The sequence below is a fragment of the Babesia microti genome, chromosome IV (genome assembly GCF_000691945.2).
Source record: "Babesia microti strain RI chromosome IV, complete genome".
In the NCBI taxonomy this organism is placed as follows: domain Eukaryota; phylum Apicomplexa; class Aconoidasida; order Piroplasmida; family Babesiidae; genus Babesia; species Babesia microti.
Window position 1 is genome coordinate 1,623,130 of NC_034969.1, and position 20,252 is coordinate 1,643,381.

General features: G+C 34.7%; 17 protein-coding genes and 1 non-coding gene across 18 annotated transcripts; 8 read left to right on the forward strand and 10 right to left on the reverse strand.

Moving 5' to 3' along the window:
* Positions 1-51: 51 nt before the first annotated feature.
* BmR1_04g09375 (proliferating cell nuclear antigen) lies at positions 52-1,037 on the reverse strand (the record flags this gene model as incomplete). The annotated part of the gene is made up of 3 exons (XM_012795000.1): positions 52-291; positions 313-560; positions 692-1,037. 3 exons carry the CDS (start codon positions 1,035-1,037, stop codon positions 52-54), a joined length of 834 nt encoding a protein of 277 aa, XP_012650454.1.
* A 306-nt stretch (positions 1,038-1,343) lies between these two features.
* On the forward strand, positions 1,344-2,966 carry BmR1_04g09380 (hypothetical protein; the record flags this gene model as incomplete). Its single annotated transcript, XM_012795001.1, has 1 exon — positions 1,344-2,966. One exon carries the CDS (start codon positions 1,344-1,346, stop codon positions 2,964-2,966), a length of 1,623 nt encoding a protein of 540 aa, XP_012650455.1.
* Positions 2,967-3,103: 137 nt separating this feature from the next.
* On the forward strand, positions 3,104-3,845 carry BmR1_04g09385 (Thioredoxin domain-containing protein; the record flags this gene model as incomplete). Its single annotated transcript, XM_012795002.1, has 3 exons — positions 3,104-3,299; positions 3,320-3,597; positions 3,618-3,845. 3 exons carry the CDS (start codon positions 3,104-3,106, stop codon positions 3,843-3,845), a joined length of 702 nt encoding a protein of 233 aa, XP_012650456.1.
* On the reverse strand, positions 3,913-5,757 carry BmR1_04g09390 (Uncharacterized protein YqeH; the record flags this gene model as incomplete). Its single annotated transcript, XM_021482781.1, has 2 exons — positions 3,913-4,346; positions 4,368-5,757. The coding sequence occupies 2 exons, from the start codon at positions 5,755-5,757 to the stop codon at positions 3,913-3,915; spliced, it is 1,824 nt and encodes a 607-aa protein (XP_021337941.1).
* BmR1_04g09391 (hypothetical protein) lies at positions 5,756-6,432 on the forward strand (the record flags this gene model as incomplete). The annotated part of the gene is made up of 3 exons (XM_021482782.1): positions 5,756-6,181; positions 6,202-6,266; positions 6,287-6,432. Coding segments are annotated over 3 exons (637 nt in total), but the record flags the coding sequence as incomplete, so codon positions are not given.
* On the reverse strand, positions 6,844-7,201 carry BmR1_04g09405 (hypothetical protein; the record flags this gene model as incomplete). Its single annotated transcript, XM_021482783.1, has 3 exons — positions 6,844-6,944; positions 6,966-7,035; positions 7,058-7,201. 3 exons carry the CDS (start codon positions 7,199-7,201, stop codon positions 6,844-6,846), a joined length of 315 nt encoding a protein of 104 aa, XP_021337943.1.
* A 13-nt stretch (positions 7,202-7,214) lies between these two features.
* BmR1_04g09410 (mitochondrial carrier protein, MC family) lies at positions 7,215-8,231 on the forward strand (the record flags this gene model as incomplete). Its single annotated transcript, XM_021482784.1, has 4 exons — positions 7,215-7,266; positions 7,287-7,728; positions 7,749-8,061; positions 8,085-8,231. The coding sequence occupies 4 exons, from the start codon at positions 7,215-7,217 to the stop codon at positions 8,229-8,231; spliced, it is 954 nt and encodes a 317-aa protein (XP_021337213.1).
* A 174-nt stretch (positions 8,232-8,405) lies between these two features.
* Positions 8,406-8,723, reverse strand: BmR1_04g09415 (hypothetical protein; the record flags this gene model as incomplete). Its single annotated transcript, XM_012795008.1, has 1 exon — positions 8,406-8,723. One exon carries the CDS (start codon positions 8,721-8,723, stop codon positions 8,406-8,408), a length of 318 nt encoding a protein of 105 aa, XP_012650462.1.
* An 85-nt stretch (positions 8,724-8,808) lies between these two features.
* BmR1_04g09420 (hypothetical protein) lies at positions 8,809-9,309 on the forward strand (the record flags this gene model as incomplete). Its single annotated transcript, XM_012795009.1, has 1 exon — positions 8,809-9,309. The coding sequence occupies one exon, from the start codon at positions 8,809-8,811 to the stop codon at positions 9,307-9,309; it is 501 nt and encodes a 166-aa protein (XP_012650463.1).
* On the reverse strand, positions 9,439-9,789 carry BmR1_04g09425 (prefoldin subunit 4; the record flags this gene model as incomplete). Its single annotated transcript, XM_012795010.1, has 1 exon — positions 9,439-9,789. One exon carries the CDS (start codon positions 9,787-9,789, stop codon positions 9,439-9,441), a length of 351 nt encoding a protein of 116 aa, XP_012650464.1.
* BmR1_04g09430 (Signal peptidase complex subunit 3) lies at positions 9,825-10,552 on the forward strand (the record flags this gene model as incomplete). Its single annotated transcript, XM_012795011.1, has 2 exons — positions 9,825-9,995; positions 10,211-10,552. The coding sequence occupies 2 exons, from the start codon at positions 9,825-9,827 to the stop codon at positions 10,550-10,552; spliced, it is 513 nt and encodes a 170-aa protein (XP_012650465.1).
* Positions 10,769-11,877, reverse strand: BmR1_04g09435 (conserved Plasmodium protein, unknown function; the record flags this gene model as incomplete). Its single annotated transcript, XM_021482785.1, is given in 8 exon segments — positions 10,769-10,902; positions 10,923-11,035; positions 11,056-11,100; positions 11,121-11,155; positions 11,177-11,246; positions 11,267-11,379; positions 11,400-11,494; positions 11,514-11,877. The coding sequence occupies 8 exon segments, from the start codon at positions 11,875-11,877 to the stop codon at positions 10,769-10,771; spliced, it is 969 nt and encodes a 322-aa protein (XP_021337944.1).
* On the forward strand, positions 11,901-14,364 carry BmR1_04g09440 (Adaptin N terminal region; the record flags this gene model as incomplete). Its single annotated transcript, XM_021482786.1, has 11 exons — positions 11,901-11,987; positions 12,011-12,082; positions 12,104-12,227; positions 12,250-12,323; positions 12,344-12,549; positions 12,573-12,762; positions 12,845-13,275; positions 13,299-13,361; positions 13,384-13,612; positions 13,635-13,783; positions 13,830-14,364. The coding sequence occupies 11 exons, from the start codon at positions 11,901-11,903 to the stop codon at positions 14,362-14,364; spliced, it is 2,160 nt and encodes a 719-aa protein (XP_021337945.1).
* Positions 14,365-14,419: 55 nt separating this feature from the next.
* BmR1_04g09445 (GTPase-activating protein, putative) lies at positions 14,420-16,258 on the forward strand (the record flags this gene model as incomplete). The annotated part of the gene is made up of 1 exon (XM_012795014.2): positions 14,420-16,258. One exon carries the CDS (start codon positions 14,420-14,422, stop codon positions 16,256-16,258), a length of 1,839 nt encoding a protein of 612 aa, XP_012650468.2.
* Positions 16,259-16,925: 667 nt separating this feature from the next.
* BmR1_04g09450 (large subunit ribosomal protein L32e) lies at positions 16,926-17,351 on the reverse strand (the record flags this gene model as incomplete). The annotated part of the gene is made up of 2 exons (XM_021482788.1): positions 16,926-17,240; positions 17,265-17,351. 2 exons carry the CDS (start codon positions 17,349-17,351, stop codon positions 16,926-16,928), a joined length of 402 nt encoding a protein of 133 aa, XP_021337214.1.
* On the reverse strand, positions 17,766-19,380 carry BmR1_04g09455 (tubulin alpha; the record flags this gene model as incomplete). The annotated part of the gene is made up of 5 exons (XM_012795016.1): positions 17,766-18,076; positions 18,099-18,187; positions 18,262-18,521; positions 18,547-19,183; positions 19,319-19,380. 5 exons carry the CDS (start codon positions 19,378-19,380, stop codon positions 17,766-17,768), a joined length of 1,359 nt encoding a protein of 452 aa, XP_012650470.1.
* Positions 19,697-19,778, reverse strand: BmR1_04g09461. Its single transcript has one exon. It is a non-coding gene; the product is annotated as a tRNA-Ser (tRNA).
* BmR1_04g09460 (conserved Plasmodium protein, unknown function) lies at positions 19,883-20,230 on the reverse strand (the record flags this gene model as incomplete). Its single annotated transcript, XM_021482789.1, has 3 exons — positions 19,883-19,990; positions 20,037-20,129; positions 20,153-20,230. The coding sequence occupies 3 exons, from the start codon at positions 20,228-20,230 to the stop codon at positions 19,883-19,885; spliced, it is 279 nt and encodes a 92-aa protein (XP_021337946.1).
* Positions 20,231-20,252: the final 22 nt, after the last annotated feature.

Genomic DNA, 20,252 nt, shown 5'->3' on the forward strand with positions numbered 1-20,252 from the left:
TTATGTATATAATAAATTAAACATATATCTAGACATAAATTAATTTTTAATCTATTCTTCAATATTAGGGGCTAGATAAAAGTTAATAAATGCAGTGCCACCTACAGGGTGTGAGGACCCATCCGTACTCGTATAACGGGCTTTGTCACAAAAGTGAAATTTGACACTCAAAGGAATTCCTGGTGAAAGCATGATTGATACTTCTTGAGCTAATAGAGCTGCCTTTGAAAACAATACCAAATATCTAGTTGCGAATATTTGAGAAACGGGTTCTCCACATGTGATACGCACCTAAATATAACACTTACATACTTCACCAACATCACTAACAAAATTTTTAGTAACCTTAACACCTTCACCCTCAGCTTCTAATGTCATAGTGCCCTTGTGCATCGAAACTGTAACTGTGTCTCCAATTGAATTTAAATATTTAGCAAATTCCTGGAATCTCTTTGAATTCAATGTACATTTGCTTGCATATTCACAAGCAGGGATTTCCAGTCTCTCTTTTTCAACATCGATCAATTTAACTTGAATTTCTAATGATTCATTTTCTGTTTCTAAATTAACCGATTAATAATCATCAACACACAAATATAACATTAAGGTAAGTATTATATATGTTTAAGTGTTTGTGTTTTCGTTTATCTAAATTTAGATTAAATGCACAATAATTTGTTATTAATTTTACCCAGAGCCAGATTTGGAAGGTCGCTTTCAATAATTCGTATGGCAAGAATCGGATCGTCATGATCCAATTCTCCTTTAGATAGATAGACAGTTGTCCTTTCCTTGACGACAGCTAATACTTTTAGCATGAAAGGGATATTTAATCCAAGTGTACACGGGGAATCACAACGATAATGTTGAAAAAAGTCCGGTTGAATAACTAGGTGTATAAGTGAAATATGACTGGTATCCATAGCTTGCATTGTAATACCATCTCCATTACATTCTACACTAATATCGGAGCATATTTCCCGAAGTGTCTCGAAGAGACGCTTCAAAAATATACCTTCCATCATACACTCGAACATTTTGCTACATACTGGCGAGCCACCCGATGAGGAGATGTAATTATAAAATTTCGAATGATTGGATGTCATAGCTAAATTAGATTGATGTTATAGTGTTATATTTTGAAGGAAAATTTTTTCCCTGAACATAAATAATAACATAAAAATATAAACCCTCTTAAAATGTATTTACATAATTAGCAACAAAATTCAACTATAATGGATGAAACCCCTAGAATTTATAACTAATAACTACAAGATACTTTCAAAAATATTAAAATTTGATTTGTATTAGGCTGCCCCAGTGTGGTGTCACTAATCGCATTAATGAATCTGGGCAATTCCATAATTCTTGACCAAAACCCAGATTATATACCACGTAGAAGGGTGCCATTTTGTCCACAAGCAAGTGGAACGTCATTTTTATCTATTTTTTGGTCCCTGGCAAAAAGCTATTACAATCTTTCTCGCTCTGAATTATCCCTTTCATCATCTGTTCTCCAAACTCGTTTAATAAATTTTATAGTAAAATTCACACAATTTATTTCTGGGAAAATTGAACCATTCGACCATATTATAGATGCATCGGCCAATTCTTTATCCGCTATCATTAGTTCTGACAACCAAGGAATAATCATTTTAACCACAGTAAATCAGAACACAAATAAGGAATATATCAAGGAGTATGATGAACATCCATCATTCCAGCCTACAGATATCGATTCTTCATACCAACCCATTCTACAGTTGACTTATGTTAAAAATCAAGATGAACAGGAATTCTTAACATTAGGTTACGTAAAAGAAACGTCTGTTCAAAATGATATTGTACAACATTTCACCCTAACAAAACAGCAATCTAGTATGATTGCAGAGTTTACTGTCACATTTGCTACACTAAATCAATGTATGAGCCTTGGAATTTCGATTTTGGTTGGGTTTTGTTGCGGAAGAATTGAACATTGGTTTCAAATTTCATGTAGTGATTTAAGATGGAATGGAGGGACTTGGAAGAATTCAGGAATTGTTATTCTACCATACTCCGCAACTAAATGTGAGTTTTCTCCATTGGGTGATATCGCATATGCCTTTTCTAAAGGGCATGACTTATATTTAATCGAAATTACAGGTTACGAGCTTAAAGAGATGGTACTTGAAAATACTAGTAACACTGTATCTGCTACTTGGTGTGGACCTAGACAAATATTCCTTCTCACAAAACTAGGGGAATTGTTACTGTACAAACAAAATGATTTGGGGAAATGGATTAAGACCGCATTATTCGATGTATCATCTCAACTCGGTGCTAATGATTATATTGGCGCAAAAATTAAAATTGTCAGAGGAAGGGTAGCATTTTTACTCCCCCCTGGAGCAAATAAAATATCCATTTTATCTTGGGAACGCGGATTAGCACTGCCTGAATGTACAATGTTGACGCTTAAGCGCACTAATGACGAAGAAATTGTCGGAGTTTCTGATTTTGATGTAGACTCTACTGGTACTTGTATCGGAGTGATAAACATGGATAAGTCAACGGTGTTGTTCTACGCTATATTAGGCCAATATCAAAATAAGTTCATATGCACTGCAAATAATGAGGGCAAAGTGGCTGAGAACATAAGGTTCATCGAGTATGTTATTGGTGACAAAGTCATGGCGGCAATTAGATGGATTGGCGATGGCGTTGGTATGTCTCAAGTTTGCAGCTTCGAACTGCCCCCGAGAACCGCAGTTTGGAATATGGATAAACATGTTGCATGGAGGGGCAGGCAATCATTTAAGCGCGTTGATCCATATGGCGGAAAGATGGCTCCGGAAAATGAAAAGGCTAAATTTGGGCCCGAGAGAAAGGGGCCACTGCGTGATAATTGGTATCCAACTACTCGCGCTGATTGGAGGCAAGACACGCATATACCCCTGGCCAAGCCTTGGTACTGGGATTATTAGCTGTTAAACTTGTTAATTATTCATCACGCATCCGTACTTATTTAGTTCCCTATGAACACTTTTAAAATTTGTAGTCCGCGTTTGGAGAAAAATAATATCTTGTGGGGACCAGCATATGCACATATTTTTCGTCGAAAATGAAATTGGGTTTTAGCAATATATTATGCGGATTATGTGTATTAGTTGAAATAACAAAAAATGCACCTTTATGTGATGCATCTAGTACGAATGGTAAGGGGGGTGTAGACTCTGTGTCGAAGAAATCTTTCGTCATTGAACTTGAAGACTCCACTTTTGAAAGAAAGACCCAAGCTTCTTCTGGTGGCACTTCTGGTATCAATTTTTTAATTAAGGTGTATGGTTTGTCAAGTTTTATGCACCATGGTGTGGACATTGTAGATCAATGGAGAATGATTGGAATGAGTTGGCCAATATTTTGGGCAAACAAATTAATGTAGCAAAAATTGATGCTACAAAACACAGTGTTACTGCGAAAAGATTTGGAATTACAAGTTTCCCAACACTTTTGTTGCTGAAAGATGGAAATTTCTATCAATATGAAAATAATAATAGAACTGCTGATGCTCTTAAACAATTCGCTTTGCATGGCTATAAACAGGTTAAATCAAAGGTAATTAATGATTAAAATAGCCTGTTCCTAAAGAATGGAGTTATTTTGTTCGGTTCAAATTCTTTATCAAATCTGGATTTTATGAAGTTAAGCGCATATACCAGTTAGCATATCCTGGGTTCATAACAATTTCATTCATATCATTTGTATTAGGCATTGTAATTGGTGCTGTTTGTATGTTTTTTTCTCTAGTTCTGTTCGAAAAGAACACCAAAGGTAATAAAAAACCAAGTATAAAACATGACTAATTCTAGTATACCATAGATAGTTAAATGATAAGTTATAAAATTACATACTAAATAATTACAGTAAGTGTCAGAATGGAAGCGCAATTGATGGAAACATAGACTCTCTCAACGTTATCTCTACATCAGGATGCGTATAAACTTTTATTGTGGCCTTTAGGGCACCCGCTACAGCAACAAAACCTAATCCCCTAATACAAATATCCACAGTTGCTGTCTTCCATCCACGTCCAATTATCTTGAATTTCTTAGGTACCAACATCTTCTCTTCATCTTCCATCTCAGGGGGAACTTTACTATTTTTATGTACAATCTTATTCCCACTTTGATCATATTCATACACAGGATACATTCTGGACAAATCTTGTGCTTCCTTTGATATATACAGTCTTTTTCTACTCGCAACACGCACCGGAATGTTCCCGGAAATGAAAGGGGTGAAGAAATATGGCTTAGAATCCTCCAAATCGATTCGTACAAATGGACCTAACAGTAGTGATTCGCCTAAATAATTGTATAACTTGCCATCTTTAACACGATGTATCATGGGAGCTTTATGTTTTTTAGGTATTGCTATGGGGATATTGTCGACAGATAAATGACTTGTTATTGAATTTGTTAGAAGTATTCCAGGCGTATCATAAAGTTCATACTTCTTTCCAATATCTATCTTTACTGGCCTTAATGTAGTCCCGGGGAATATACTCGTTGCTAATCTATTCGGAGACACTGGACTTTTTGTATCACTAGCAAATTTAGCTAACCAATTCAATAAAGTAGATTTACCGGAATTTGCATATCCGATAAAATAAACTTTACTTCTTAAAATTTCAGCGCTGTGTAATACAACACTATAGAACAGATTAACTCCGTTTCCAGTCAATGAATTTGTCAGAAATATATGTCTAGGTTTTAATCCCAGCTCTTTGTGAACATCGTTAAAAAGTTTGTGAACATAACATAAAATCCTTTTCCTACTATCATAAGGGACTAAATCAATTTTGTTGACAACGATATAAAAGAGAGTTAATTTTGAAAGGGTTTGGTCTCCATCAGACATTTTAACTCTTTTGGAAATCTCCCTTCTTCTATTCACAACAAAATCGACTACACGTTTATCAAGATATAGATCTAAAGCATCCATGATGTACACTATTGAAACGTGCCTATGGTAATTTTTCTTTAGAGTATTATGTAGTACAAAGGCCGTTTCATTCGAAGCATCAATGGCAGTGTTGCCAATAGCTAAATCATTTCTTTTATTCGTTTCCTTATATTCATTAGAAAGATGTTTTCCATCATTTAAAACATTTCCACCTTTAAATCCCTTACATCTCATACACAATGGCAATAATTTTAACTTAGGATCCTCAATATTTTGGGATTTGAATTTATCAAATTCGTGAGTATCAATGTATCCGGGTAAAAAAACATCTTTAGATTGGAATGAAATACCACAACCTGGACATTGAAAAGGCCTTACATCTATGTTAAAACCTTTGACAGATTCCTTCCACGTGCCTATATTTTTTTCCTTCTCATCCTTATATGTTCTTTTAATCAAATTCCTGGCATAATCACTCCATATTTCATATTTTTCATCATTGTATATATCCTTTTCTTGATCAAACTCATGGGTTTCACTTTGTAGAGGTGTACAGTATTCGTAATACGAGGCCGCATTGACAGTTTCATCTATTACATTTGATATATTATCATCAAGAATAGATTTGACTCTTTTATTATTATATTTATTGTAGAATGATTCGTACGGATTGTTAAAATTGATAGTAGGCACGATAAAATTGGGGTAATCATTACATTTTATACTTGAGCAACATTTTAATGAATAAATTTGAGATGAGTAAGTAACTAAAAAACAAACAATTTTCCACGCCAAAGGGTTTAAAGGCATGGAGTGGATACAAGCTGCATTGGATGCCTCGGAAGAATCTGAAGAAATTGAAGATAATGAAACTTTTGATGGTGCTAACGATATACCAGAAAAGTTTGACGAAAAAAAATTCAAAGAAAATACAGACCTTTTAAAATTCGGAAGAGAACATTTACAAAGAATAAAAAATAACAAAATCTACAATAACCCATCCAATCACAGTAGAAATGATAACAAACAATCTTCTGTACATATAAGTCAGGAAATTTTTACTTTACAAACAACCCGCCAAATTAAAAGGCCTGGAGTAGATATTGATTTTAAAAAAGACTATATTAAGTCTGAAAAGGAACCACCAAAACCCCCTCAAATAAACGACACTGCTCTCCAAGTTGATCAGACATTTAATGATAATTTACTTAAACATGCGCCTAAGGGAAAAGAGGTATTTGCATTTTAATTAAGTGGAAGGGTTATGAAAAATGTACTGCCCATATATATGGAGAAAATATATCAGGCAATAACACAATGTAAGAAGTAATTCATTTAGGCCGACATGTCAAAATTTGGGGCATTTTAAAGAGGAGTTTAGAACTATCAACTTCAATATTCCAGCACAAACATTCACTACTTCTGATGGAGATGTTTTACAAAGTAATCAAATCAGAAGGACCCAGAAGAGAAAACATCAGGTGATATATTTTTTACATAGATCAATTGGCTCGCAATGGAAGCTCAGGAACATGAATTTGATCTTTTACAGCAAACATCGCATATGAGAAAAACCAAGAGGGAAACTCAAATGAAATATGGTTGGTAAAATTATCAACTCAATTTTAAAATGTATTATAAAATACTTTATATCCAAATGTTATACAGTAATTTTCATATATAAGTTATCCGTTGTCAGAATTGTAGTTTCAATGGTATTTTAAAGTGACAATATTACAATTTAATCGCTAAAATGACTTGGCATATAAAAATTTTAAAGTGTATGGATTAAGATTTTATTATTATAGTCTATTATAGTATATATATTGGCTTTTTTGATAAGGAATCGATCTAATTGCTTAATAACAATCTTTGGCGTTAAATTATATATTTATATTATAGAAGAGAAAGAATTGATTCCAAAAGTTCAATTTGGTTTGGATTCCGTCTAAGATGCAGTTTAGTCAAATTAGGTGGTATACAATTAATTCCCTTTGCTAAATTATAAGAATACAAACCTTTTAAATGATATCTATGAAGTCTTTTAGTATCTTTTGGATGTTTCCAATTAATTCCTTCTCCAGAACGCTAAATTATATATTAAGCATACCTCTGGAAATGGAATATGTCCAACATATATATTAAATGTATGTAAATTGCGAATTTCTATAGGTATTCTAAATGCCAGTATACACTCCGTATGTAGATATCCAATTTTGATGAATATTATAAGTAACAAGTGTATAGCTGGCATAAGCACTATATGGATGGCGGGCGTCGATGATTGGAATTCTAGATTTAATTGGGAAACATGGAACGGTATTTCAATAATAATTTAGGCGACTTACCATTTTGGCAACATGCATTTTGTGGAAGTATAGCTGGAATTGCTGAGCACATATGTTTATTTCCTCTTGACACAATTAAGACTCGATTGCAGACTTCTAACAATTCGTTATCTCAAATCGCGTGGAATAACAAAGCACCATTTGGAGGATTATTTAGAGGAACTCAAGCTATTGTAATTGGTTGCATACCAGCTCACATCGCATATTTTACCCTCTACGAATTCATTTCAAATTGGAATAGAAACTCAGGAAACAATATTACTAAGCAATCAGATCATAATGTGAATGTAAACGTTAATAAATCAAAATTTTCACGCATATCAAGTGAGATTTCTACCACGGCTATGGCTGGAGCAGTCGCCACAATTGGCCATGATATTTTATTAGTACCAGCGGATATGATGAAGCAAAGGCTTCAGCTAGGATGTTATAAGTTAGTTTAATTTCATGTAGAAGTATGATTCATTGTTTAAAATGTGTAATTAAGGAGGAAGGAAGCTGTGCTTTTTATAGAAGTTTTCCAACAACTTTATTCATGAACATACCGTTTCAAGCTATATTAGTTGCGGTAAATGAGTATATCAAAAGTAATGTCGAGTTTATGAACTCAAAAAACAATTTGCCCTCTTTATCCGGTTATTTTATTTCCGCTGGTATTGGCGGGGCCTTAGCTGCCTTTCTAACAAATCCATTGGATGTAATTAAAACTAAAATACAAACCCAGGGTATTAAAGGAGTTGGTAATAACTCTAAAACTGTATTTACAGTATGTATTGTATCATTATTTAGGTGCCATTTGTTGTGGCCAAAAATATTTATAAAATACGAGGGCTGAGTGGTTTTATGCGTGGAAGTATAGCTAGAATCGCAATTTGCACGCCAGCAGCTGCCATTTCATGGGGAACTTATGAAACTATCAAAATGTTAATATCGTAATTAATTTTTTGTTTCTACTCTAGTAATAATAATTCACCAGCCTATATATCAGATATGACTGTAGCACTTGACACATAATATAATGAATGTAGGCGATACTAGATTGACAGTGGATATAATGATTGTAAAAATTAAAAATACATGTTAATATAGTAAGGATATTACTATGTCACACTAGCAAATTATTTTAAGATTCTTAGCCTTTACCATGATCTTATGGGCGTATTCTGTACTGATAGAAGATGAAGGCAGTTTTGCCTTAGACTTTTTAATTTTCTTTGGGTTATGGCGCTGATTTTGTTGATAAAAAATATCATTTCTAGATTTATGCGATTGGATTGTCCTATCCCTGGATTGCTTAATGGCCAATCCAAGTTGTGAAATTGATTTACATTTCTTTTGTTCAGATAACTTAATGAGTTTCTGTGGAAGAGCCTTTTTAAGCTTCTCTAACTGCACGTAGTCAGATATAACGGAAGATTCCTTACCCATGTTATTAACCCCACAACTATTGTGTGCGATGCTGTTCTGGGAATCTAAAACATTGCCCATTTGAATATTTACAAGCTAAATTATGATGGAATCCAAATATGTGTGTCATTCACACAATATATTTAACTTGTCTTCGAGAATCGCTTTACACATCAACTTTATTCTGCTCTTAATCATAAGAGCGAATTACACGTTAGCCCACTGTAGAGGTCATGAGACCCAAACATTTATAACAACACATAACAATTACAATTCATCACCATTGTATGCTAGTACTCAATCTAATGTTACGAAGAAGGAATTAATCGCCGAAGTTGCAAGTGATCTGGGGAAGACACAGAAGGAAGTTGCAGCCGTTGTTGACACATTTATTCAACACCTGGTCGATAAGATGGAACAGAATAAACAGGTCATGATACCTAAATTTGGAGTCTTTTCCAACTCGCTTAGAGGTGAACGTAAAATGCGTAATTTGCAAACAGGTGAAATTTTTACCGCTCCTCCAGTGCACGTACCAATCTTACGTTTCTACGATACCCTAAAGGATAAAGTGAATGAAAGCATTAGAAAGGGTAAGCGTGGATAATTTATTAACTAATCATGCGGTCCTATTCATTTTCTACCGAGTATTAATGATGGTTTATATATAATTTTAGAAATTTTTGATACAACTTATTAATTCGTAGCTACATCGCTGCAGCGGTTTAGAATTACATCAGTCTAGATTTATTCTATTTCCAAATTTGGAGTACAACGCTGTTTTGAGTGACATTATTTTTTTACTATGGTCGTCAATGTCAGTTTTAATTCTCTCAACATCCCCCGCCAAGTCAGCCTTCATTTTTTCCAATATCTCTTCCAAATTATCTTCGTTAATTTTATAAAAGCAATCGCCGACTCTGAGCAACGGAGGCTCTAGTGACGCAGTAACTTCATCTTGAGCATCGTTTACCTCTTGAAATTTTTTAGATAATACAGATAGACGTTGTTTTGCCATATTTGTTTTATCGAAGTACTTGGAAAATTCGCATATTTTAAGCTGATCTTCCGCTAACACATCACTCATCTTGATCAATTAGTGAATTATTGGGTAGAATAATTATGGATAGTGCTCCAAATAGAGCTCATGCTATTACTTACGCATTCAGTTTATCACTAGGAATCGCATTATATGGCAATTATTTGACGGGACAATATCAACTTAAGAATGCACATATACCAATATCCATTACCGATGTTAAAATCATCGGTTTTGGCATAGGTCAATCGAAGGTATTAGTCAGTAATGTCAATTAACCGTCATTTTACTATTTCTAACGTACTAAATTATGTTAGTAAGAAATGTTTTCATGGAATATTTCTTAGACTTAAAGTTCTTCCGCTCATTCATACATATATATATATGTTTAATATTTTAACTTATCCCATGGGCATATTATAAAAATGAAATAATGTATATATACTTGCTAACTTCTACTAAGATTTAGAATGAAAAGGCTGTTGTCGAATTGAAACTTAAATATGATTTCCGGGAGATCTTCAATTGGAGCACAAATTCGGTCTATTTCTACATCGTAGCGGATTATGAAACATCATCTCATCCTACTAATCAGATTATAATTCACGACGAGATTCTAACGGATCCTAAGGATGCGGTTAAGGATGAAATTATTATTTGTAAATACTTTCTAGCCGATTTTGCCAGGTCGCTGAAAAAAAGAAGTGTAACCCTTAGAGCGTATTATTGGTTTTTCCCAATTGGAGGGGCATTTGTTAAAAAGCAGATATTTAAAACCACTTTGAAAATACCATCAACTTATTCCAGCTGACGGCATATTCAATTTATCAGTTCACATTGACCACAGACGATTGCTTGATTTAACGACTAATTGACTTGATAGTTAATAACTAGTGTGTAATAATTAAACGCAAATATTCACGCCTTATATTATATTATATTATTAAAAGATTATTATTGTACATAAATTTTGATGTTTCGTCTATTAATTAATGTTCTGGTATAGATTGTGCGCGCGATAGTATGATTAGAACATCCTGGCATGGCCAAATTCCGGGGCAATATCCTTCTTCATCTCCGCCTCAGCCAAAGATTCCATAGACTCATCTCCATTAAACTCATCTTCTTGAAAATCAGGTTTCTGTAATTCACCATTCCACACTAGATTAGCAAGGTTTTACATGTTGTTCCATATTCATCACTTGTCGAAATGCTTTCCATCTCGTCATTCTTGATCTGTTCCAATGTTTTTCCGTTTATAACTATTTCGGGTTTCCCGAATTGTGATTCGGCACTGGGTAAACGATAGCTTACATAAAAACATTTATTCCAGATGGAGGAGGATCTTCGGGTTCAACGCTAAATAATCATTATCTTACAAATCTTTATCAATCGAAATGGGTAGATAATATTTCTGAATTATATGTATACGTACCACTTTTGTGATTAGACACAATCGTGAGCTTTCCAGAGCATTCACCCACCTATTCCTAGAATCAATTCCTCTGAATGAGCAATTACATACCCAGCACATAAAATTGTTGGTAATTGCGTTGGTTGTCGTATAGAAAAGCACTTATTATTAGCCATCTCAATTGGTGAGATGATATTCCACAATGAGATCTCCTTCAAAATTATCTACATTGGTTGAGAATTACATTTCCGGCATATAACTTTAATGTGCCCTTATCAATCAATCCCATTATGGCAATGCCATAGTCTTGTTGTTGGTATATTAAAATACCTCTTTTGCCTAATGAAATAATACTTACCTTGGCCACACACTCTTGGCTTATATTCATTGTCATTTTCAATAGTGTTATCATCTTTTGACGTGCCCGTTGGATTAACAATATGAGAGGAAGTTTTGGATTTTTCCGAATCCAAAACTTCCTCTCCCTCCTCTACATTATCTTCATCATGATCATTTTCATTGCCTTCCTCTTCATTGTCACTGTCAAATTTCATAAATTTTGTACGCCATGGATTGTGTTTTTGATGTTGTACTTTTACAGGGTTAATTGGCATGTCATTTGAATGATTATTATACACCTTCGAGCGTATCGATCGATTAACATTTTTACACTCAGAATTGATGTATCCTAATGCCAATATCACAGCATACCAGAGTGACATGTGTGTAGTCGTGGGGAGGGATAATGAAGATGGTTGGACCACAGACATCCCATCTATCCCAGGAATTCATAGGATTTCTCAAAAAAATGTCGGAAGTAGTTTCCCGCCAGGTAATTAAATTTTCTTGATATAGGAAGAACAAAAATTGATCGCTATGGAGGTGCAGAAATTGAAGAGCTGCTTTGAAAAATTTGTATATACACCCGTAAGGTTATGTTAATGTTAGGAAGAGAAAAGGGAGCTACTTGTTAGGGCCATTTATGTTGAAATGTTTGGTTTCGAAGCCCCTTTTGCACGTATTCATGCTATCAACCTTGCGCAAGAAAAGAATATCTCAGCTAAAAGAACAGGTGGGCACAAATATTTACCCAGGATACCTAGCATGTGCATTGCTTATACCGCCGAATGATGACATAATTCTTCTGCTAGTAAATACTATCCAAAAAGTAATTTCTTTGTGACATAGGATCTGGCAAGCAACAGCTATTTGGATGTATCCGCAGCATTGACATCTATTTGCCAACTGGAGAAGAAAGAAATTGTCCAAGCAACTCTACCTATGATACTGGAAATAATCGATAATCCTATGTCAGATCCATTTGTAAAGAGAAAAGCGTATGTTGCTATACAACGTTTTCAAACGTATATAAGCCAATACCCATCCATTACTAGGTGGTGATCAAATGTTTATTCAGAAAGTGCGTTGAGGATCAGGATATCAACATCATGTTTATCGGTTTGAACCTATTGCGTGATTTGGTAGCAGTTTCACCCAGTGATTATTGCGACCTAGTTCCCAAGTTGGTTGAGATACTGAGATTGATAATTACAAGGCAATTATCTCATGAATTAGATTATTACGGCACTCCAGCACCATGGTTACAAGTAATTAATTTCATCATACTCTGTAATTAATGTCAAAAAGTTGCATTTTAATGAACATTTTAATTCCTATTGCCTAATACAGATTGCAATATTGGACATACTGGGACTAATAGGCGTTTCGAGCACGGATTGTAGTGAACATATTCAAGGAATACTGCTATCAATCTTAAAAACAAATGAAAATGTCACTAAATCTGCATTGGCGGTGCTACTTCAATGTATTCTAACCATGTCAAAGTTGCAAGCATCCCAATCACTAGTGGAACTAGCATCCACTAGAATTTCAAAATACATAATATCAAATAATGGCAACTTGAAGTATATGGCCATAGTTTCACTGTCTTATCTCGCAGAAATAAACCCGCAATGCGTATTCAAACATCAACTCACACTCGTAGATTTATTGAACGATGTTGATGAAACTATATCGCGAAAAACACTAGAAATCATCTTTAAGATTACCAATGAGACCAATATAAAGGCGATAGTTGATACTCTCATAACTTCACTGGAGTGAGGCAATATACCTAATGTAGATCATATCGTGATCCTCACTACCAAAAGGATTTAATAGCAAAGGTGGCTCTTGTTTCTGAAAAGTAATAAACTTATTTAATATAGATATTCGCCAAATGCCGAATGGTACCTAGATACACTTGTATCTCTTATGTTAGAGATAGAGAAGTTGAACTTCAGTAAATCGCAGGTAAATGAATGGTCAAAAATCGCGCTTGATATATCAAACCAACTATTTTATCTTATGTCCTCAGAACAGTCGTATTCTTTCAAATCATATGCTGTAAATAAATTCCAATCTCTACTTGATTCTAAGTCGAAATATTTACAAAAGGTATCACAATTAACCAATGCAGATGTGCGCCTGGGCCATGGGCGAATATGGAGATGTCAATACGGCTGAAATTATCGCAAAACATCTGCAACATGATATAGCTACTGATTTGGATGGGTATCTGCTTTTAGCATTAGTGAAGCTTAAGACGCGCGGTCAAAACACACAATAGTGAGTAACTATCCTACGTTGTTGTTTATTACTGAGAATGATATAGTATAATTGATAAGCTTATGGCGTCAAATTACACCTTGGCACAGAGGGTACACGAATGCAAGTACATATTGTCGCAGGATTTAAAGTGTTTAAACTATGAGCTACCCGAAGGGTTTGAGAGTAAAACAAAGTTCTTGTATAAAATAGCTGACAGGGCACTGGAATGTGGCGCAAAACCCTATAGTTTACCTAAGAAATTTGAGAAGCCCCAAGAATTTGTTCTGCCAGATGTCAATAGGTTTTACAAAAAAATGGAAAACACAACAATATCGTTGCCAGATGATGCAATGGCAATTGAAGAAAAAAAGGCGGTACAATCTGTGCCAATTGACTCTGGTAAAATTGTTACAAATGCTCGTTGGGGCCCTGATGGCTATAAGTGGAGCAAAACTATAGTTAACACAGTTGGTGAAAAACCCGAGAAGCAATCTACCCCAATCCTAAAAGCATCTCCAGCACAAGTGCATTCGAAAGAGAAGGAAGAGGAGAGGGAGAAAAGGGCGGCGGCCTTGTTTAGCGGTCTGACCCTTAAATGACCAATCCGTACTGTTAATTATTAGTGATGTACCGCGGCGCCCCATTATTGTAGATATGGGTTTTGTAGACGATGCAACCTTTTACGAAGAGGAAAAACATTCTCCATTACTCTCACATCGTGAACTTGAGGGTGAAAAAGTCCTCTCCTATATCCGTCCACGCATTAGATACATCCTCACTAGGGCTTTGTATCTGAACCCTCATCCTAAACTTGAATTTCCATCCATTGAACTTATTGAGAAAATCTCCGGTCTCACCAATATTCATTACGACTCAGATCAGTATAATTCACATTATACAAATATATGTGAATCAAAATGTGATATAAAGTGCAAGGATCCCAACTGTGAAGCCAAATGTTGCGATAAGGGGAGAGAAGGGAGCGTTATTGTTAGTAATAAATGCGATAACAATTATTGTAAATGTGGAAAGGATTGTAAATGTGGAACTGATTGTAAATGTGGAACTGATTGTAAATGTGGAACTGATTGTAAATGTGGAACTGATTGTAAATGTGGAAAGGATTGTAACTGTGGAACTGATTGTAAATGTGGAAAGGATTGTAACTGTGGAACTGATTGTAAATGTGGAAAGGATTGTAACTGTGGAACTGATTGTAAATGTGGAAAGGATTGTAACTGTGGAACTGATTGTAACTGTGGAAAGGATTGTAACTGTGGAACTGATTGTAAATGTGGAAAGGATTGTAACTGTGGAACTGATTGTAAATGTGGAAAGGATTGTAAATGTGGAAAGGATTGTAACTGTGGAAAGGATTGTAACTGTGGAAAGGATTGTAACTGTGGAACTGATTGTAAATGTGGAAAGGATTGTAAATGTGGAAAGGATTGTAACTGTGGAAAGGATTGTAACTGTGGAAAGGATTGTAACTGTGGAACTGATTGTAAATGTGGAAAGGATTGTAAATGTGGAAAGGATTGTAAGTTATCTCTTGGTGAACACAGTAAAAGTGATTCTGAATATAAAGAAGATAACTCCTTCACCTCCCGCCTATTCAAATTCATATCTTCATCAAAAGATGATGCGTCTAAGTTGTGTTTAAAGATGTTGGAGAGTTTATCACTGACGAACAAATCCAAAGATGATGATTATTCAACTTATTTAAAGAATATCGATGAGTCTATATTTAAATTTGCCGAAACAGTGCCCACCGAGGAGCATTTAAGGATATTTAAATTGGACGGGGAACGAACTTTTAAAAATCTAAACAGGCAAAGAACACTGGTAAACACGCTGAAAATGTTGTATTATATGATTGGGGATTATCATCAGGGCGAAGGATTCGTTACTGCTTATTTACTTATCTTTATGAATCCTCCTGAAGTTATTAAACTTATGTGGATATTGCACTGTTTCTATGTAAACGGATATTTTTCCACTGTTCCATCATCATACATCCGAGACTCGATTGTTTTTATTGAGCTACTAAAGGCTAGAGACCCAGTGTACGCCAAATTTTTGGAAAATCAAATCACACCCCAAGCATACGCGTCAAAATGGTTCATTGGTCTTACCATTTATGTGCATTCAATTCAACTAAATTGTTACTTCATTGAGCAGTTAGTGGAGAGGGGGCAGACTTACCTATTCTCATATGCTATAACATTAGCGTTAATGCTGAAAGATACTATTATGGAACGTAACGATGTTTCAAAGTCACTAGAATATTTAAGACTAGACAATGTGGATGAGGAAATATGTGAGAGGATTTTGAAGGAATCGACAAAACTCGATATTTCTATGGAGGAAGTTAATGAAATGAGAAAGGTGGCTATTGGTATTATGGAAGCGCAAAATAAGGCTAGGAAGGAAAGGGAGCAGGCGATGGAATATTCCGACGATGAGATTGTATTTTCTGATGAAGAACAGTGAAATCTCCATGGGTGCCATTCCCATTGGTTGTTTCACTTGACAACAACTATTCATTGGAGTAACCGTTTAAGTATTATTGAAGTTGTTTTGTGATATAAATTTGGTAACTTAATTGTTTCTACCGTATAAAATACATGATAATTAATTACCAAGTATTGATAAGTTTATTAATTTAATCCATGATTTAGTTTAGTACGGGTTTAGATTATCCTGACCACATAGCGTTAGGTTGTCTAATCTAATCAACTATGTCAGACCGAGTCTTATGTAATCTAAATCGCTTGTTTTTAAATATAATTTGTATTATATAAATTAGATATTGTATAATATAAACTTAAACTAAATATCTAATAATCCAATAAAATTGATTAGCCAATCATAGTTTATACCACATAGTATTTACTCAAACAACACAATTAAATTATACGTCATTAATCCATTCAAAATTAGCATAATACAAAGAGATGGTTTATTAATTTAAGCTCTCCCACTAACGCTACAATTTTGGTTGAACCATCATCTGATGAATTAATGCAATTATATTCTAATTTTTATATGTTAGATTTAGTATATATTTAACCCGGTGTTGTTAAGTAACATTATTAACAATATCATAAATTGATATGATTGAGTCAATAATTAAAAGTAAATAGTTCAAATAAATTGCCTATTGTTCCGCATCTTGCTGGACCAAGCGAGCAGACTTATTAAGTACCGTCAAGGCCAATTGATTTGCTCTCTCCAAAATAGCACGTCGCTTTCGTACAGATACGTTGTGGGCGATCTCTACTGCAAATTTTTTGTTGTGCATCAATAGCACGTCAATTTCATGGGGAGTGTGGACCGTAAGCTTGTACTTTCCACAAGGTAAAATGTGCTTTGTTCGCTTGCAAGTGCCGTAACCGATCTTCGGAGTTAAATTTGTACCTTTGAATCTCCTCCTAACGCGACAATCAATGCCCTTGGGTTTGCGCCAAGATTCCTAGTTTATCAGTTGCAAACTTGCCTTTACACGCTTAAAACGGTCTGATTGAAACCGTTTAAATTTCTTGGTCCTCTTATGCAGGAGGGACCCTACACGTTTGACAGCCATAAGAATACCACACCCCACCACAATTGTATCTATTGTTCATTGCCCTTCACTATACAATCACTCATAAATTAGTGGATATGATGCTATTAAACAATTGTATAATATCATCACACATTTTGATACTATTTGACTTTGTTTTTTCCTACAAATTCCACTATAACTACATAGTATCACATGTATGTCATAACACTTAATATCCTAATTTGTAAATTATTAAATTTATCTGTGACTAAATAAGCCTTCTCACCTAAATATAAGTTATATTATTTTATATGTGCATTCTATTAATAATCATCTATTTACATAATTCTATCATTACTTATTAATATCATTAGATAAACATAATATTAATATAATCTGCTTTTTTATAACAAAATTTAAAATTTGCGTGAAAACTTTACAAATTAAACGGGATCAGTATTCAGCACCGAAACTGTCACCGGATATGGAATTGCAACTATCCAGTCCAACCTCTTCGTAATCATTTTCTAGCGTCGCCAGATCTTCCCTGGCCTCATTAAACTCGCCTTCCTCCATCCCTTCTCCCACATACCAATGAACAAACGCTCTCTTACTGTACATCAAATCAAATTTTTTGTTCATCCGACTAAATACTTCACTTATTGCCGTGCTATTGCTGATCATACAAACTGCGCGCATTACTTTTGCCAAGTTGCCCCCTGGCACAACAGTTGGCGGCTGGTAATTTATCCCACACTTGAATCCTGGGTTAATTTAATTGAATACCAGTGGGACACCAATCCACAAATTTGATTGATTTCCTAGTTTTAATAGTAGCAACTGCTGCATTTACATCTTTCGGTACTACATCGCCCCTAAATTATTTTGTTATTAAAAAGTTTAAATATTTTCGTGTAAATATGCTTTTCAAATCATAATATGCCCCCACCTGTACATTAGACAGCATGCCATGTACTTTCCATTCCTTGGGTCGCATTTAACCATCATATTATTTGGTTCAAACGCCCAGTTTGTAATTTCAGCTACCGATAATTGTTCATGAAACGCCCTTTCAGCACTAATTACAGGCGCGTATGATGATAGCATGAAGTGTATTCTTGGGTATGGAACAAGGTTGGTTTGAAATTCAGTTATATCAACATTTAGCGCCCCTTCAAATCTCAGTGATGCTGTTAGTGATGATATTACCTAAATCAATTAGTTGAGTATTTACTTGTGCTATCAATCTGTTTAGATTAGTATAATTGGGCCGCTCGATATTGAGATTGTGCGTGCAAATGTCATAAATAGCTTCATTGTCAAGCATAACAGTCACATCCGTGTGTTCCAGAAGCGAATGCGTTGATAAAACAGCATTGTATGGTTCAACGACTGTAGTTGATACTCTTGGTGATGGCCAACAACAGAAATTTAGCTTGGATTTTTTACCATATTCCGCTGATAATCTCTCCAACAATAAACATCCTAAACCACTACCAGTACCACCGCCAACCGCATTAAACATCAAAAACCCCTGTAAACCACTGCAATTTTCAGCCAATTTGCGAATTTTTTCCACACAAATCTCTGCCATATCCTTTCCCACTGTGTATCGTCCACGAGCAAAGTTGTTTGCGGCATCTTCTGTGCCAGAAATCATCTGTTCAGGATGAAATAATTTCTGATAATTGCCACATTTTATTTCATCCAGAACTGTTGGTTCTAAATCTACAAATATCGATCGAGGTACGTGTTTTCCTGAGTTTGTTTCACTGAAGAAAGTTGTAAAGGAATCATCATTATAGGTGGTTATATTTGACGAATTTATGTGTCCATCTGGTTGAATTTCATGTTCTAGACAGAATAGTTCCCTAGATAAGTGTGCGATGCAACAATTTTTAATTTAATGTAGCTAAATTGAAATTTACTATAGCAAACGTATACATTACGTCAGAACAGACAACCTTAACGATTTTGTTTTACAATATATTTAATGGTTAGCTTACCAACACGAGTTTCCCAATTGTATTCCCGCTTGACCAACGTGTATACTTATTATTTCTCTCATTTATTACACTATAACATACAATAACTTAGATTCATTGGTGCACAATTACACATGTTTACATGTTCAAGTGGATAAAGATGGAATAGAATTATCTATGAAATTAATTGCTAGCATTCCAACTAAGAGTTGGATTGTAAACAATTATTTACCGCATAAGTTTCGAAAGCATATACATTGAGCGGCATGTGTGGTACACAGATATGATGGATATATGTGATATAAAGTCTGGTAATTTGTTAAACGGAATAATCGAAATAATAATTAAAACCAAATGTTAAATAGGACTACTATGAAGTAAGTAAAGCGGCTCAAAAAGCGACAACGGCAGGATTCGAACCTGCGCGGGCAGAACCCAATGACTTAGCAGGCCATCCCCTTAACCGCTCGGGCACGTTGTCCCGGGGGATGCGTGCGTTCTTATCCTTACAATATAATTCCAAATCATTCTACCTATAACACAACTAGTTGAATTTGCCTAAATGTAAAAAATCAATTTACAAATTCAAGATTTTGCAAACAAATTTTCATCGTTCGGCTGCAATCGCCTCCTGTTGTGATAGTCTAAAATGTACGACAATCTCTGGTTCTCTTCACATGACCAGTAATTAACCTGTATAACTATATAGTTTTACATAAATAATATTAAGTTAACCTACCTTTTTCATGTAAGCAATAGGCAGGAAAGTTACAAAAATGATTGCCAAATTTGCATAGTAATAGTAGCATCGATCCAATTCTGCAGCATTCATCTACATAATTAACTAATACATACTCTCCTATCTAGTCTATTTGTGGTAAATTGTGGAATTGGTATGGATTTAAACAATTGTCTAGACAGGCGAAACGCCATATCATAGAAACTAAACACCACC